At 69.2% G+C, this 11,569-nt stretch overlaps 6 protein-coding genes across 6 annotated transcripts in view; 3 read left to right on the top strand and 3 right to left on the bottom strand.

Annotated features, from left to right (window-relative positions):
- Positions 1–409: 409 nt before the first annotated feature.
- Positions 410–724, bottom strand: MICPUCDRAFT_60262 (uncharacterized protein; the record flags this gene model as incomplete). The annotated part of the gene is made up of 1 exon (XM_003060399.1): positions 410–724. The coding sequence occupies one exon, from the start codon at positions 722–724 to the stop codon at positions 410–412; it is 315 nt and encodes a 104-aa protein (XP_003060445.1).
- Positions 725–1,750: 1,026 nt separating this feature from the next.
- MICPUCDRAFT_69187 (uncharacterized protein) lies at positions 1,751–3,776 on the top strand (the record flags this gene model as incomplete). Its single annotated transcript, XM_003060692.1, has 2 exons — positions 1,751–2,427; positions 2,612–3,776. 2 exons carry the CDS (start codon positions 1,751–1,753, stop codon positions 3,774–3,776), a joined length of 1,842 nt encoding a protein of 613 aa, XP_003060738.1.
- A 408-nt stretch (positions 3,777–4,184) lies between these two features.
- MICPUCDRAFT_49655 (uncharacterized protein) lies at positions 4,185–5,745 on the bottom strand. Its single transcript, XM_003060398.1, has 3 exons — positions 5,731–5,745; positions 5,366–5,529; positions 4,185–4,979 (listed from the first exon to the last, which is right to left on the bottom strand). Exons 2-3 carry the CDS (start codon positions 5,512–5,514, stop codon positions 4,451–4,453), a joined length of 678 nt encoding a protein of 225 aa, XP_003060444.1. The 5' UTR covers positions 5,515–5,529; positions 5,731–5,745; the 3' UTR covers positions 4,185–4,450.
- Positions 5,746–6,090: 345 nt separating this feature from the next.
- SGPL (sphingosine-1-phosphate lyase) lies at positions 6,091–7,960 on the top strand (the record flags this gene model as incomplete). The annotated part of the gene is made up of 2 exons (XM_003060691.1): positions 6,091–6,759; positions 6,944–7,960. The coding sequence occupies 2 exons, from the start codon at positions 6,091–6,093 to the stop codon at positions 7,958–7,960; spliced, it is 1,686 nt and encodes a 561-aa protein (XP_003060737.1).
- A 299-nt stretch (positions 7,961–8,259) lies between these two features.
- MICPUCDRAFT_11942 (type II secretory pathway family protein) lies at positions 8,260–8,580 on the bottom strand (the record flags this gene model as incomplete). The annotated part of the gene is made up of 1 exon (XM_003060397.1): positions 8,260–8,580. A coding segment is annotated over one exon (321 nt), but the record flags the coding sequence as incomplete, so codon positions are not given.
- Positions 8,581–8,940: 360 nt separating this feature from the next.
- Positions 8,941–11,569, top strand: part of MICPUCDRAFT_47940 (uncharacterized protein) — a gene marked incomplete at both ends in the record, with an annotated part of 6,779 nt that continues 4,150 nt past the window's right edge. The window contains 2 exons of the mRNA XM_003060690.1: positions 8,941–9,222; positions 9,458–11,532. Of these exons, the coding sequence (XP_003060736.1) occupies positions 8,941–9,222; positions 9,458–11,532 (2,357 nt within the window). The remainder of the gene's footprint in view (positions 9,223–9,457; positions 11,533–11,569) is intronic.

Below are 11,569 nucleotides of genomic sequence, written 5' to 3'. Positions count from 1 at the left end.
CGGGGTACAAGAAGCACAAGCGGTGGAAGGGCGCAGGCGGCGGCGCGAAGAAGACTACGACTCCGACGTCGTCGTCCGGCAGCGGAGGCGGAGCGAAGCGCGGGCGCGGAGGAGGCTCGAAGAAGGGATAAGCGAGGCGTTCGCGGACGCGGACGCGGCGAGCGGGCGAGTTCGCTCGCGATGCTCCCCGCCGCGCTGATGTACGTCCTCGTCGCGTTCGCGCTCGGGTTCATGATCGCGGACGCGAACGCGGCGCTCGTCGTGGCCGCGAACGCGGCGAACGCGAACGAGCGCGGGGCGGCGCCGGAGGAAGCCCCCCCCGACTGAGTCGTGGCAAAAGAAGGACAGAAAGAAATACGAACAACCTACGCGCGCCCTCCCGCCGCGCCGTCTCCCTCCTCGCGCGCCGCTATCGCCGCCGCTTCTTCGCCGCTGGCGCCGCGGGCGACGCCGCGACGCCCCCCCCCGCGACCGCCGCGGAGGGCGCCATCGCCGCCTGGTGCGCCTTGAGCTGCGCCGGCGTCGGCTCCGTCGGGACGAACGTCCTCGCGCGCGCGCTCGGCGCCGAGACCACCTCCGCGCCCGTCTCCGCGTCCGTCGCGACGACCCACTTGTACACGTCGCACTTGCTCTTCTCCGAGCCTTGGACCCACCTGGCGCGATGACGATGACGATGACGATGACGATGACGATTCGAGGAGGGGCGCGAGCGCGTCAGCGACATCTCCGGGGAGGGAGGGACGGGATGGGATCGGCGCGAGCGAGGACGGACGATTCCGGGGACGCGGACGCGACGCGACCGGACGGCGAGCTCGGGGCGGGTTCGAGGGCGCACTTCTTCTCCCATCGACGCACGCGTCCTTCGAGGACGTGCGCCTGCGCTTTCTTCGCCTCGCGCTGGCCTCGCGTCGACATGGACGGCGCGCCGTGCGGGGCGCCGCGCGGTGTGACGAGAACGGAACGAATCTCCGTTCGCCGAACTGAACCGACCGCGCGCGCGCGCGCTGCGCCCCGCACTCCCCGACGCGCGCCCGGAAGCCGCGCGCGGCGCCGAACGAACCGACCCTCCCCGCATGACGCGAACGTCCGCGGAGGCGCACGCGTAGACGCGATGACGAACACGACGGCGGCGGCGGTCACGGCGACGACGACGACGCGCGGCGCGGCGGCGTTCGCGCGTCGCGCCGCCCGCGTCGTGGTCCCCCCTCCGAGTCGTCTTCTTCGCTCGCGAGCGAACGACGCGAGCGCGTCGCCGCGTCTCCGCGTCGGAGCGGCGCGGGAACGCGCGCGTCTTCGTCTTCGTCCTCGCCTCACGCGATGGACCGTCGCGGCGTCCGCGAGCGGCGACGACGGCGAACGCGAGGAGAACGCGCGCGACGCGGACGCCGACGCGGACGCGAACGACGAGATTCGCGACGAATCCGAGAGCCGCAGCGCGAGGACGTCGAGTCGATCCGCTGACGCGCACGAGGCGGAAGTCGCCGCCGCGGACGCCGCGAGAGAGGCGGCGGCGGCCGCGGCCGTCGCCGCGAAGCGCGAGGCCCTCCTCGAGGCGTCGGAGCCGCTGCCGTGGGCCGGCGTCGCGACCGCGGCCGCCGCCGCGACGGAGACGGAGACGGATGCGGAGACGGCGACGGAGACGAGGACGTTCCGCGGGGACTCGCTCGAAGACGCCGCGAGCTTCCTGAGCTGGCGCGTCCTGGACGCGAACACGGGCGAGGAGATAGGCATCGTGAAGCACGCGCTCGGGATGGCCGGCGGCGAGGTCATCGCGCAGGTGGGCGACGAGCGCGACGAGCGCGACGAGCGCGACGACGACGACGACGACGACGCGGACGACGACGACGACGACGACGACGATTTCTTCTCGCCGTCCGCGACCGCGGTCGAGGACGAGCGCGACGACGACGACGACGACTGGGAGGTCATATACGAAGGCGCGGCGTCCGGCGACGGCGGCGACGACGACGAATGGGACGGCGACGAGGAGGACGACGACGAGGACGCGGGCGAAGCGGAGGAAGGGTCGCGCGACGACGATGACGACGACGCCGAAGCCGACGGCGCGCCGCCGCCGATGTCTCTCGTGTTGCGCATCGCGGGCGCGCGCGCCGTCGCCGGCGCGGGCGGGGCGATCAACGCCCTCCCCGTGACGCACCTCGTCCCGCTCGTGCCGTCGATATTCCCGCGGTGGGACCCATCGACGTCCGCGCTGGTGATGGATCCGCCGGAGGGGCTCCTAGACCTCGGGATCCGGCAGTCCGAGATCAGGGCGCTTCGACGCGACCTGCTGCCGTACTGCGCGCGAGTGAACGCGACGGAGCTCGGGATGCCGTCGCGACGGACGCTGATGCGGTCGGGGAGGGAGGACCTCGCGACGCGGGTGGCGGCGCTGGGGGACTCGGCCGCCGCCGCGGTGACGCTCGGGTTCGTCCCATACACTGGTCCCCATACGACCGCGTTCGCGTGGTGAACGCCGTTCCTTAAGGAGTTTGCCCGGCGATTCTCTCCGCCCACCCCTCGCTCACAATCCCCGCCCTCGACGCCTTTCAACTCCAACTGACCCCTTTGAACTCCACCCCGACGTTCGCTCGTATGGAACGACCCTCAGGTTCACGTTCAAACGCAAACCGGACGGGTACTGGGAGAACATCGACTTCCTGCGCGACGCGTTGCTTCAGCTCACGCACGCGTTTTGGTTCGAAGAGATGGACGAGGAGAGTGAGGAGATTTTTTGGTACAACGACATCTCCGGCGCGCTGAGCTTTGAGCCGCCGACGGAGGCGAGCGGCGGCGGGCTGGACGCGCCGGTGATGCCGTCCGTGGCGGACGTGCTCGAGGCGCGGCGGTACGACGTGCATCACGCCATCTTGCTGCACGGCGGGTACAAAGAAGTCGCCGGCAGGCTCGGGTGGATGCAGAAGCGCACGAGCGAGAACAGACACTTGCTGCAGTTCGCGACGCTCCGACGCGAGATGCTCGAATTTCTCGAAGAGGCTGGCGAAGAGCTCGATGTACCCCCCGGGCGGTTGCCGACCGCGGCGACGCTGACGGGGGCGGGGAGAGAGGATCTCGTGCAGGGCGTGAAGTGGCACGGCGGATTCGTCCGCGTCGCGCGGCGGTTAGGCCTCCTAAACAGCCGCGCGGCGGAGTTGACCGACGTCGCCGTCGCCGCCGCGGCGTTTCGAGATTTCGCCCGCGCGCACGACGTTCCCGCGCTGCACGACGGCGCGCGCATCATGCCCACGAACGAGCAGCTCATCGCGCACGGACGGCACGACATGCGATGGGCGCTGCGAATACACGACCGCGCGTCGATCGTCGAGCTCGCGGGGCTGCACGACCCGAACGCGGCGAACCCGAACACCGGCGGCGCGCGGAAGCGACGGCTCAAGTACGACGACGCGCGGCGATACATGCGCGAAAAAGTCAACGACGTCGCGCCGCCGCTGACGTCCGCGCGTAGGTTCCGCGAGTGGTGCGAGGCGGGGCGCAGACCGTGGTTCATCCCCGCGCTGCCGTCGGAGTACTACTCCAAGAGAGGCGAGTGGCGCGGGTGGGACGATTTCCTCGGCGCCCCCGAGCGGCCGCGCGGGTTGCGACGGCGGAGCGACAGGATGAAGTCGTACGAAGACGCGAGGTGCGTTCTATACACTGGTCCCCATACGACCCCGTCGGCGTGGCGAACGCCGATCCTTAAGGACTTTTGCCGGCGTTTCTCTCCGCCCACCCGTCGGTTTCAATCCCCACCCTCGACGCCTTTCAACGCCAACTGACGCCTTTGAACTCCACTCCAGGACGCACATGCGGACGCTGCGGGACGCGCAGCGCGGCGGCGACGACGACGGCGCGGGGGCACCCTACGACCCCTCCACGACCGCGCCGCGGACGTCCTCGGAGTACAAGCGTTGGGTTCGAGCCGGGTACAAGCCGGAGGATATCCCGTACGACCCGGTGCTGACGTACGGGAAGCGCCGAGGGGACTGGCGCGGCTGGGACGACTTCCTCGGGAGGGAGCCGGGGTGGGAGAAGACGAGGGCGGAACGCCGTCGCGGCCGCGCGAAGGCGGGGAGCGCGGCGTGAGAGTATGTATGGCGTAGTCTAGCTAGGTCATCGTTCGAGTCGCGCGCGTCGACGTCGTGGTGAAGTGAAGCGAAGCGAAGCGAAGTGAAGTGAAGTGAAGCGCGACGCTTTCGTTTCTTTCGTTTCGTTTCGTCTCTTTCGTCGCGTTTCTCGCGCGGGAAAACCGGCGACGGACGGAGGGCGTTCCGACGCGTCTGTCGATCGCGATGCGTGATCGATCGATCAAATCAGGCTCGCGCGCGCGCGGCCGTCACGTGACGTCGAATCGATCGTCCTCCCCTCCCTCCAGAGGCCCGCCTCGCCAGCCTCCCCCCCGACCGGAGCGCTCCCTCGAGAGAGGGTTCGGACCGGATCGAACGGCGGAAGTTTACAACTCCGTCTTCCCGGCCGCCTTGGCGCGCTTCACCGAGCGCAGCATCGCGAGCTTCGGGGACACGTCCGCGGTGACGTCGTCCTTCTTCTGCTTCCCCGCCTCGTACTGCGCCTGAAGCGATTTGAGCAGCTCCTCGAGCTCCGTCTCCGCGGTCTTCATCTCCGTCTCGAACCCCTCGACCTCCTTGTCCAGATCCGCCTCGGACATGGCCATCTTCGCCTTGATGGCCGCCTTCTGGTCGTCGTCGCAGAGGTCGATGTTCTCCGCGCCGCAGGACGGGCCGAGGTTATCCTTCGCCCACGCGCTGAGGGTGTCGAAGTCGCGCCCGCCGTTGTACGCGTCGCCCGTGGCGGCGGTCGCGCCGGTGAAGTACTTCAGCGTCGGGTATCCGGACACGCCGTACTTTTGGCACAGGTCTTGCTCCTTCGTGCAGTCGACGTCGGCGATGACGACGGTCTTGCTGGACTTGTGCTCGTCCCCGAGCTTGTCCCACGCCGGCTTGAGCGCCTTGCAGTGGCCGCACCTGTAGGGGGCGGAGGGGAGCGAAGAGCGGTTTTTTGGGAGGTGGTCAGTCGCGAAGTCGAGTCTTCCGGGGGGGGGTTCGATCGTTCGATCGTTCGATCCGATCGATCGAACGACGCGATTCCCGAGGCGAACAGGCGCGTCGCGTCGCCTCGACGGATCGAGTCGGAGATTTCGCGCGCGATCGCGACGCCGGATCGACGCCCGCGACGACGCGACGCGGCGTCGTCGACGCGATGCCGCGACGACGACCGCGCCGCGGACGCGCGAAGGTCTCGGCGCGCGCCGCGAATCCACGCCGAGAAGCGCGCCGGGCGCGACGCGACGCGACGCCGCGAACGATCGATCCGTCGATCGCGACGCGAGAGGCGGGGCGCGCGCGCGCACCAGGGAGCGAAGAACTTCACGAACGCGGACTTCCCGGAGTCGAAGACCTCCTTGTCGAAGGTCTTCGACGTGAGGTCCACGGCGGCGGCGTCCGCGCCGAGGACGCAGAGCGCGAGCGCGAGGGCGACGTAAGCGATGACGCGAGCCATGATCGGTGGTGTCGTCTGCGTCGAGAGAGGGACGAAGAAGCGCGGGGTGTTAGATGCCGCGGGAGAAAATCGCGCGGCGCCGTCGAGGCCGCCCGAAAACGGCGCCTCCGGCCGCGCGCGACGTCGTATCGCGCGCGAGCGCCGCGAGGTCGAACGAGCGCGGCGTCGGGTGAGATGATCTCGCGGGCGACGCGCGACGCGAGGCCGGGAACGCACCGTGCGAGGGCGTCGCGCGAGAGAGAGTGACAGCGAACTCGGCACGGCGACAAAATAACTCCGACGGTTCGGCCTCGCGGGCGCGAAGCGTAGTACGAAAACGTAAGTTGTTACAGTACGTACGCGCGCGATTCTGACTGTCTGGCCGTACGACGCGGCGCCGACCGCGTCACGCGACGAATCAGCGCGCGGCAGCGTGTGGCTCGAACACGTCGTCAAGTCGTCGACGACGCCGACGCGAATCGGTCGACGCCGACGCGGCGCGGCGGCCTCCCCTCACACGCGCCCGGCGACCCGCACGCGACATCCGACGCGCGACGAGACGACGCGTCAGACGAAACGATGTCGTCCTCCTCCGCGATGACGACCGCGTACTCCGCGATGATGACCCCCGGGATGGAGTCCGCGCTCGAGCCCGCGCTGAAGCTCCTCGCGGACCACCTGATCGCGCTGGACAAGCGTCTGCACGACGCGCGACCGTCGTACGTCGTCATCGGCGCGGGCGTCTCCGCGACGGTCGCGATCCAGGCGTTCTACTACCTCCTCGACCTCCGCAAGAGGTGCCGGACGAAGGGCGCGCTGTGGCTCTTCTTCGAGTCCGTCAAGGCGCTGCCGATCGTTAAAGGTCTCATCGCGGCGGAGCGAGGGAAGATGATCGCGGAGATGGACGCCGACATGTCCAAGAAGCTCGCGAAGGAGCCGCCTCGCCTCACCTCCCTCCCCGCGAAGGGCATGTCCGTGGACGCGGTCCTCGTCGAGGCGGCGCAGAGGAAGCGAAAAGACCTGGAGTGGACCCCGACCGGGTCGCTCATGTCCGGCGCCGTGTACATGGCGGACGACGCGCACTTCAAGATGCTCTCCTCCGTGTACTCGTCCTTCGCGCATTCGAACCCGCTGCACGGCGACGCGTTCCCCGCGGTCGTGCGCATGGAGAACGAGGTCGTCAACATGACCGCGACGATGCTAGGGTGCTCGCCCGGCGGACCGAACCCGAACGTGTGCGGCCTCATGACGAGCGGCGGGACCGAGGCGCGTTCTATACGCTGGTTCCCATACGACCGCGTCGGCGTGGTGAACGCCGATCCTTAAGGACTTTGCCCGGCGCATCTCTCCGCCCACCACCCGCTTTCAATCCCCGTCCTCGATGCCTTTGAACTCCACCTGACGCCTTTCAACTCCACCCCCACGTTCGCTCGTATGGAACGACCCGCAGAGCATCCTCACCGCGATTCGCGCGACGCGGGATTACTCGCGCGACGTCCGGGGGATCAAGGCGCCGGAGATGATCGTCGCGATCAGCGCGCACGCGGCGGTGTACAAGGCCGCGGACTACTTCGGCATCGAGCTCGTGCGCGTGGGCGTGGACGAGAACTTCAGGATGGATATCAACGCGGTGCGACGCGCGGTGAACGGCAACACGATTTTGATATACGCGTCCACTCCCGGGTACCCGCACGGCGCCGTGGACGACATCCAGGCGCTCGCGGCGATCGCGAAGCGCAGGAAGTGCTGCCTGCACGTCGACGCGTGCCTCGGCGGGTTCGTGCTCCCGTTCGCGTCGTCGATCAAGCCGTTCGATTTCCGCGTGGACGGCGTCACGTCGATGTCGGTGGACACGCACAAGTACGGCCTCGCGCAGAAGGGGTCCTCGGTGGTGCTGTATAACTCCGCGGCGCTGCGTCAGTACCAGTACACCGCGGTCATGGACTGGTCCGGCGGGCTGTACATATCGCCGTCGCAGGCGGGGAGCCGCAGCGGCGGGCTCATCGCGCAGACGTGGGCGGCGTTGATGCGCATGGGGAGGGAAGGGTACCAACGCGTCGCGGACGACGTCATCGCGGGCGCGAACGAGCTCCGCGCGGGTCTGTCCGAGATCGACGGCCTGAAGGTCCTCGGCGAGGACGTCTCCATGGTCGTCGCGTGGGGCAGCTCCGACCCGAGCTTAAACATCTACACCGTGAACGACGTCATGGTGAAGAAAGGGTGGCATCTCAGCGTGTTGCAGGCGCCGCCGGCGTTGCACATGTGTCTCACGTCGGCGAACGTCGCGAGCGTGCGCCAGCTGTGCGTCGACCTCGCGATCGCGGTGAAGGAGACGAGGGCGCTCGGGAAGGGGAAGGTGGACGGCGGCAAGGCGCCCATCTACGGGCTCGCGGGCGGGCTCCCGGACCGCGGCACCGTCGGGGACATCCTCAAGGACGTCCAGGATCTCATGTTGAAGCACGTGTGAGGTTACGGGGCGACGACCGACGACGGCGACGGCGACGGCGGGGGGCGGGGGCGGGTGGGTTTGTCACGCGCGGAGGGGTGAGTGACTTACCCACGGTTTGGGTTGATTCATTCTTTACTTACGGTTACTTAATATCGACGCGCGCGTACAGAACAGAACGTCTACGCGCGCGCGCGTCGCGCCGCCCGCTCGTACAGTGAACAAAAAAGAATCCCCGTCGTCGATCGTTCGATCGTTCGATCGCCTCGTCCATCTCATCACGCCTTCTGCTTCTTCCCCCCCGCGCCCGCCTTCGCCTTCTTCTTCTTCTTCGCGTCGTCCTCCTGCAGCTCGATGAACGCGCGCTGTATCGTGTTCAAGCTCTTCGCGAACTTCTCCGCCTTGTTCTTCGTCACCGTCGTGCTGATCTTCCTCTTCCCGTCCGTCGCGCGGACGAGCGTGACCCAAACCTCGCCGTCGCGGTCCATCACCTCCTCCGGCGTGGGCGCGTTAGGGGCGTTCCGCTTCGGCAGTTTCCGCATCATCGAGCGCTTCATCGTGACCCACACGGACCCGCTCGCGCGGTTCCGCTCGTACAGCTGCGTCAGCCCGGTCAGGAACGCGTCGTTCTCGAGGAGGACCATGATGGCGATCGATGACTCGACGCGACGACTCCGCGCCGCGACGCGATCGACGACGCGCCGCTCCGCCGCGGTCGCCGCTCCTCCGTCGGGTCGCCGCTCCCCGCCGGCGGCGTTCGCCGTCGCTCCGCCGTGCCGCGCGAGGTGCCCGTGCGACGACGCGGAGGTCGCGCGCGCGCGAGAGTGACCGGCATCGCGCGACGGGAGGTCGGTCATCGAGACCGCGACCAGACGGCGTTCAGCCTCGATCGAGAATTCTCTCTGCTCGCGCGCGGGCTCAACAAAATCGTTTGAAATCGAGCGCCCCTCTCTCAGAACGAGGACGGACGTCGTCGCCGCGCGACCCCCCGTCCGGCGATCATGACGGCCGTCATGGACGCCCGCCTCGCCTCGCTCGAGTCCGAGCTCGCGAGCGTGAAAGCCAAGGCGGACGCGGACGCCATCGACCACGAGCACGTGCAGCAAAACATGCACGCGCGATACGCCGCGCTCGAGTCCGAGCACACCGCCGCGGTCGTCGAGCGCGACGCGCTGAAGGGCCAGCTCGCGGCGGCGAGGGACGAGCTCGCGGCCGCGAAGGCGACGAGTAACGCCCTGGACGTCTCCGTCGTGCAGCACGCCGCGTCCGCGGAGAGGCTCAAGGTGCGCGCGCGCTCAGATCCGCGCTCGTCGCGTCGAATCGTCGCGCGCTCCAGGCTCCCCAACCCTACCGCGAGGAGCGAACGAACGACGACGCGACGACGACGCCGACGCGATCCCGCGCCGCGCCCCCTCCCCCCACCCCCCCCGCACCCCTCCGCCGCCGCCGACGTTCCCTCGTCCCTCCATCGCGACGTCGCGCCGCGCTCACCGCGTCGTCCCGCCCCACCCATCGCAGGCGGAGCTCCGCGAGGCGAACGCGTCCAGACGCGAGCTCGTCGAACGCGCGGAGCAAAAGAACCTCGAGCTCGCGGAGAAGGGCAAGACGGCGGAGGAGTACCTCGCCAAGGTGGTCGCCGCGTCCGAGGAGCGCGCGCGATGCGAGGCGCAGCTCAGGGAGGCGAACAACAGGGCGACCGCGTTCGAGAGCGCCAAGGCGCGGATGGAGCGAGAGGCGACGCTGATGCAGCAGCACAACGACTGGCTCCGCGCGGAGCTCGGGAAAAAGTCGGAGGAGCTTCTCGCCGCGCGCAAGGCGTCGAGCGCGGACGCGCTCGAGCGCGCGAACGAACTCGAGGCGGCGAAGAAGGACGCCGCGGGCGCGCACCGCGCGAGCGCGAGCGCGAGAGAGACCGCGGCCGCGGCGGAGCAGCGCGCGGGGAAACTCGCGGAGGAACTGCGCGCGTCGCGAGAGGCCAACGCGAAAGTCGAAGCGCACTTCGACAAGGAGCTCGCGACCGCCAAACGCCTCGCCGAGCTGTACAAGAAACAGGCTGAGGGCCGGGGCGAGAAGACGACCGAGCTCGAGGGCGTGCTCACGGCGCTCAGGGACCACCTCGCGGAGGTGAAGGCGGACGCGGAGGAGAAGACGCGACGCGCGGAGGAGGCGACGCGCGCGGCGGAGAAGGCGGCGGCGGAGGCCAAACAAAAGTACCAGACGGCGGCGCTCGCGCTGCCTCCCCCGGGCGGCGTGGTGTCGCCCGGGCAGGAGAACATCGGCGGCATGGTCGCGGTCGTTCAGGTCGCCCCGGCGGCGACGCCGACGCTGTCGGACGTGGGCGTCGCCGCCGCGAGCGGCCGCGCCGCGGGGGCGCTGCTCTCGATTCAACACCCCGACGCCGCCGCCGCGTCGCTTCGACGCGAGAACCTCTCCATGACGGAGTTGTACACCAAGTACGCGGAAGCCGCGGACGCGTGGAGGAAAGAGTGCGCGGAGCGACGGCGTTTGCAGGCGACGATCGACGGCATGATCGCCGAGCTCGAGCAGCGCGCGCCGCTTCTCGCGGAGCAACGCGCGGAGTACGAGCGCGCCGTCAACGCGCACGCGGAGATGCGCGTGCGTCTGGAGGAGAGCACGGTGGAGCTGAGACGGCTCGAGACGGAGCAGCGATCGATCGCGACGGAGAAGAGGCACCACGCGAGGGTCGTCAAGGGGCTCGAGGCGCAGTCCGCGGATCTGTCGCGCCAGGTGTCGCTGCTGTTGGCGGAGGTGCAGGAGCTCAAGGGGGGCGGCGGCGGCGGCGGCGCGGTGGGATCCGCGGCGATCGCCGCCGCCGCGAGCGAGCTGCGCGGCGACTCCGGCGCGGTCATCACGTCCACGCTGGTCGATTTCCGAGACATCTCCGAGCTTCAAGAGCAGAACCGCCGGCAGCTCGAGGTGATTCGGCAGCTCTCCGCGGATCAAGAGGAGGAGCAAGTGCGCCTCAAGGAGGAGTACGAGCGGGCGATTGAAAAAGTCCAGGCGGACGGCCAAAAGCAAATCGAGGATTTAAACTCGAGAAAGTCGAAAACGCAGACGATGGTGGACGCCATCGTGCGACAGCGAGACATGTACAAGGCTCTGTACGCGTCCTCGAGCGGCACCGTCGTCGGCGGCGCGGCGAACGCGGACGCGGCGGCGATGAACATCGCCGCCGCCGCCGCGGCGTCGCTCGCGAAGCGTCCGGCGTTGACGCCCACGGACGGCAACGGCATGGGCGTCGACGCGAACGCGATCGCGGCGCTCAACGCGGAGCTTCAACAGGAGCTCGCGAAGCTCAAGGAGGAGTCGAGCGCGAACGCGGACGTCCTTCGCGCCGCCGCGGACGAGCACCGAGGCGTCGCCGCGGCGGCCAAGGCGGAGACCGCCGTCGCGAAAGCGGAGGCTGAGTTCGAACGCGGTCGGTACGAAGCCCTCGCGGAGTCCGCGGCGGTCGCGCGCCGCGACGTCGAGTCGCTCGTGGAGAAGAACTCCGCTTCCGCGAGACAGCTCGCCGAACACGAAGCCGCGCTTCGGGAGCAGAGCGCGAAGCTCGACGCCGCGGATGACAGAGCGTCCGCGGCGGAATCCGCGGCGCGACGCGCGGAGAGC

This window comes from Micromonas pusilla (genome assembly GCF_000151265.4).
Source record: "Micromonas pusilla CCMP1545 genomic scaffold MICPUCscaffold_8, whole genome shotgun sequence".
Taxonomy (NCBI): Eukaryota; Viridiplantae; Chlorophyta; class Mamiellophyceae; order Mamiellales; family Mamiellaceae; genus Micromonas; species Micromonas pusilla.
This window is presented reverse-complemented; position numbering and strand designations above follow the sequence as displayed.

What these genes read in the sequence shown, in the direction of transcription:
- MICPUCDRAFT_49655 (XM_003060398.1), bottom strand. Translation starts at nt 5,514, where the DNA reads ATGGCTCGCGTCATCGCTTACGTCGCCCTCGCGCTCGCGCTCTGCGTC. An exon ending in GTGAAGTTCTTCGCTCCCTG is followed by an intron (nt 4,980 to 5,365) that starts GTGCGCGCGCGC and finishes CGCCCCCTACAG; the next exon opens with GTGCGGCCACTGCAAGGCGC.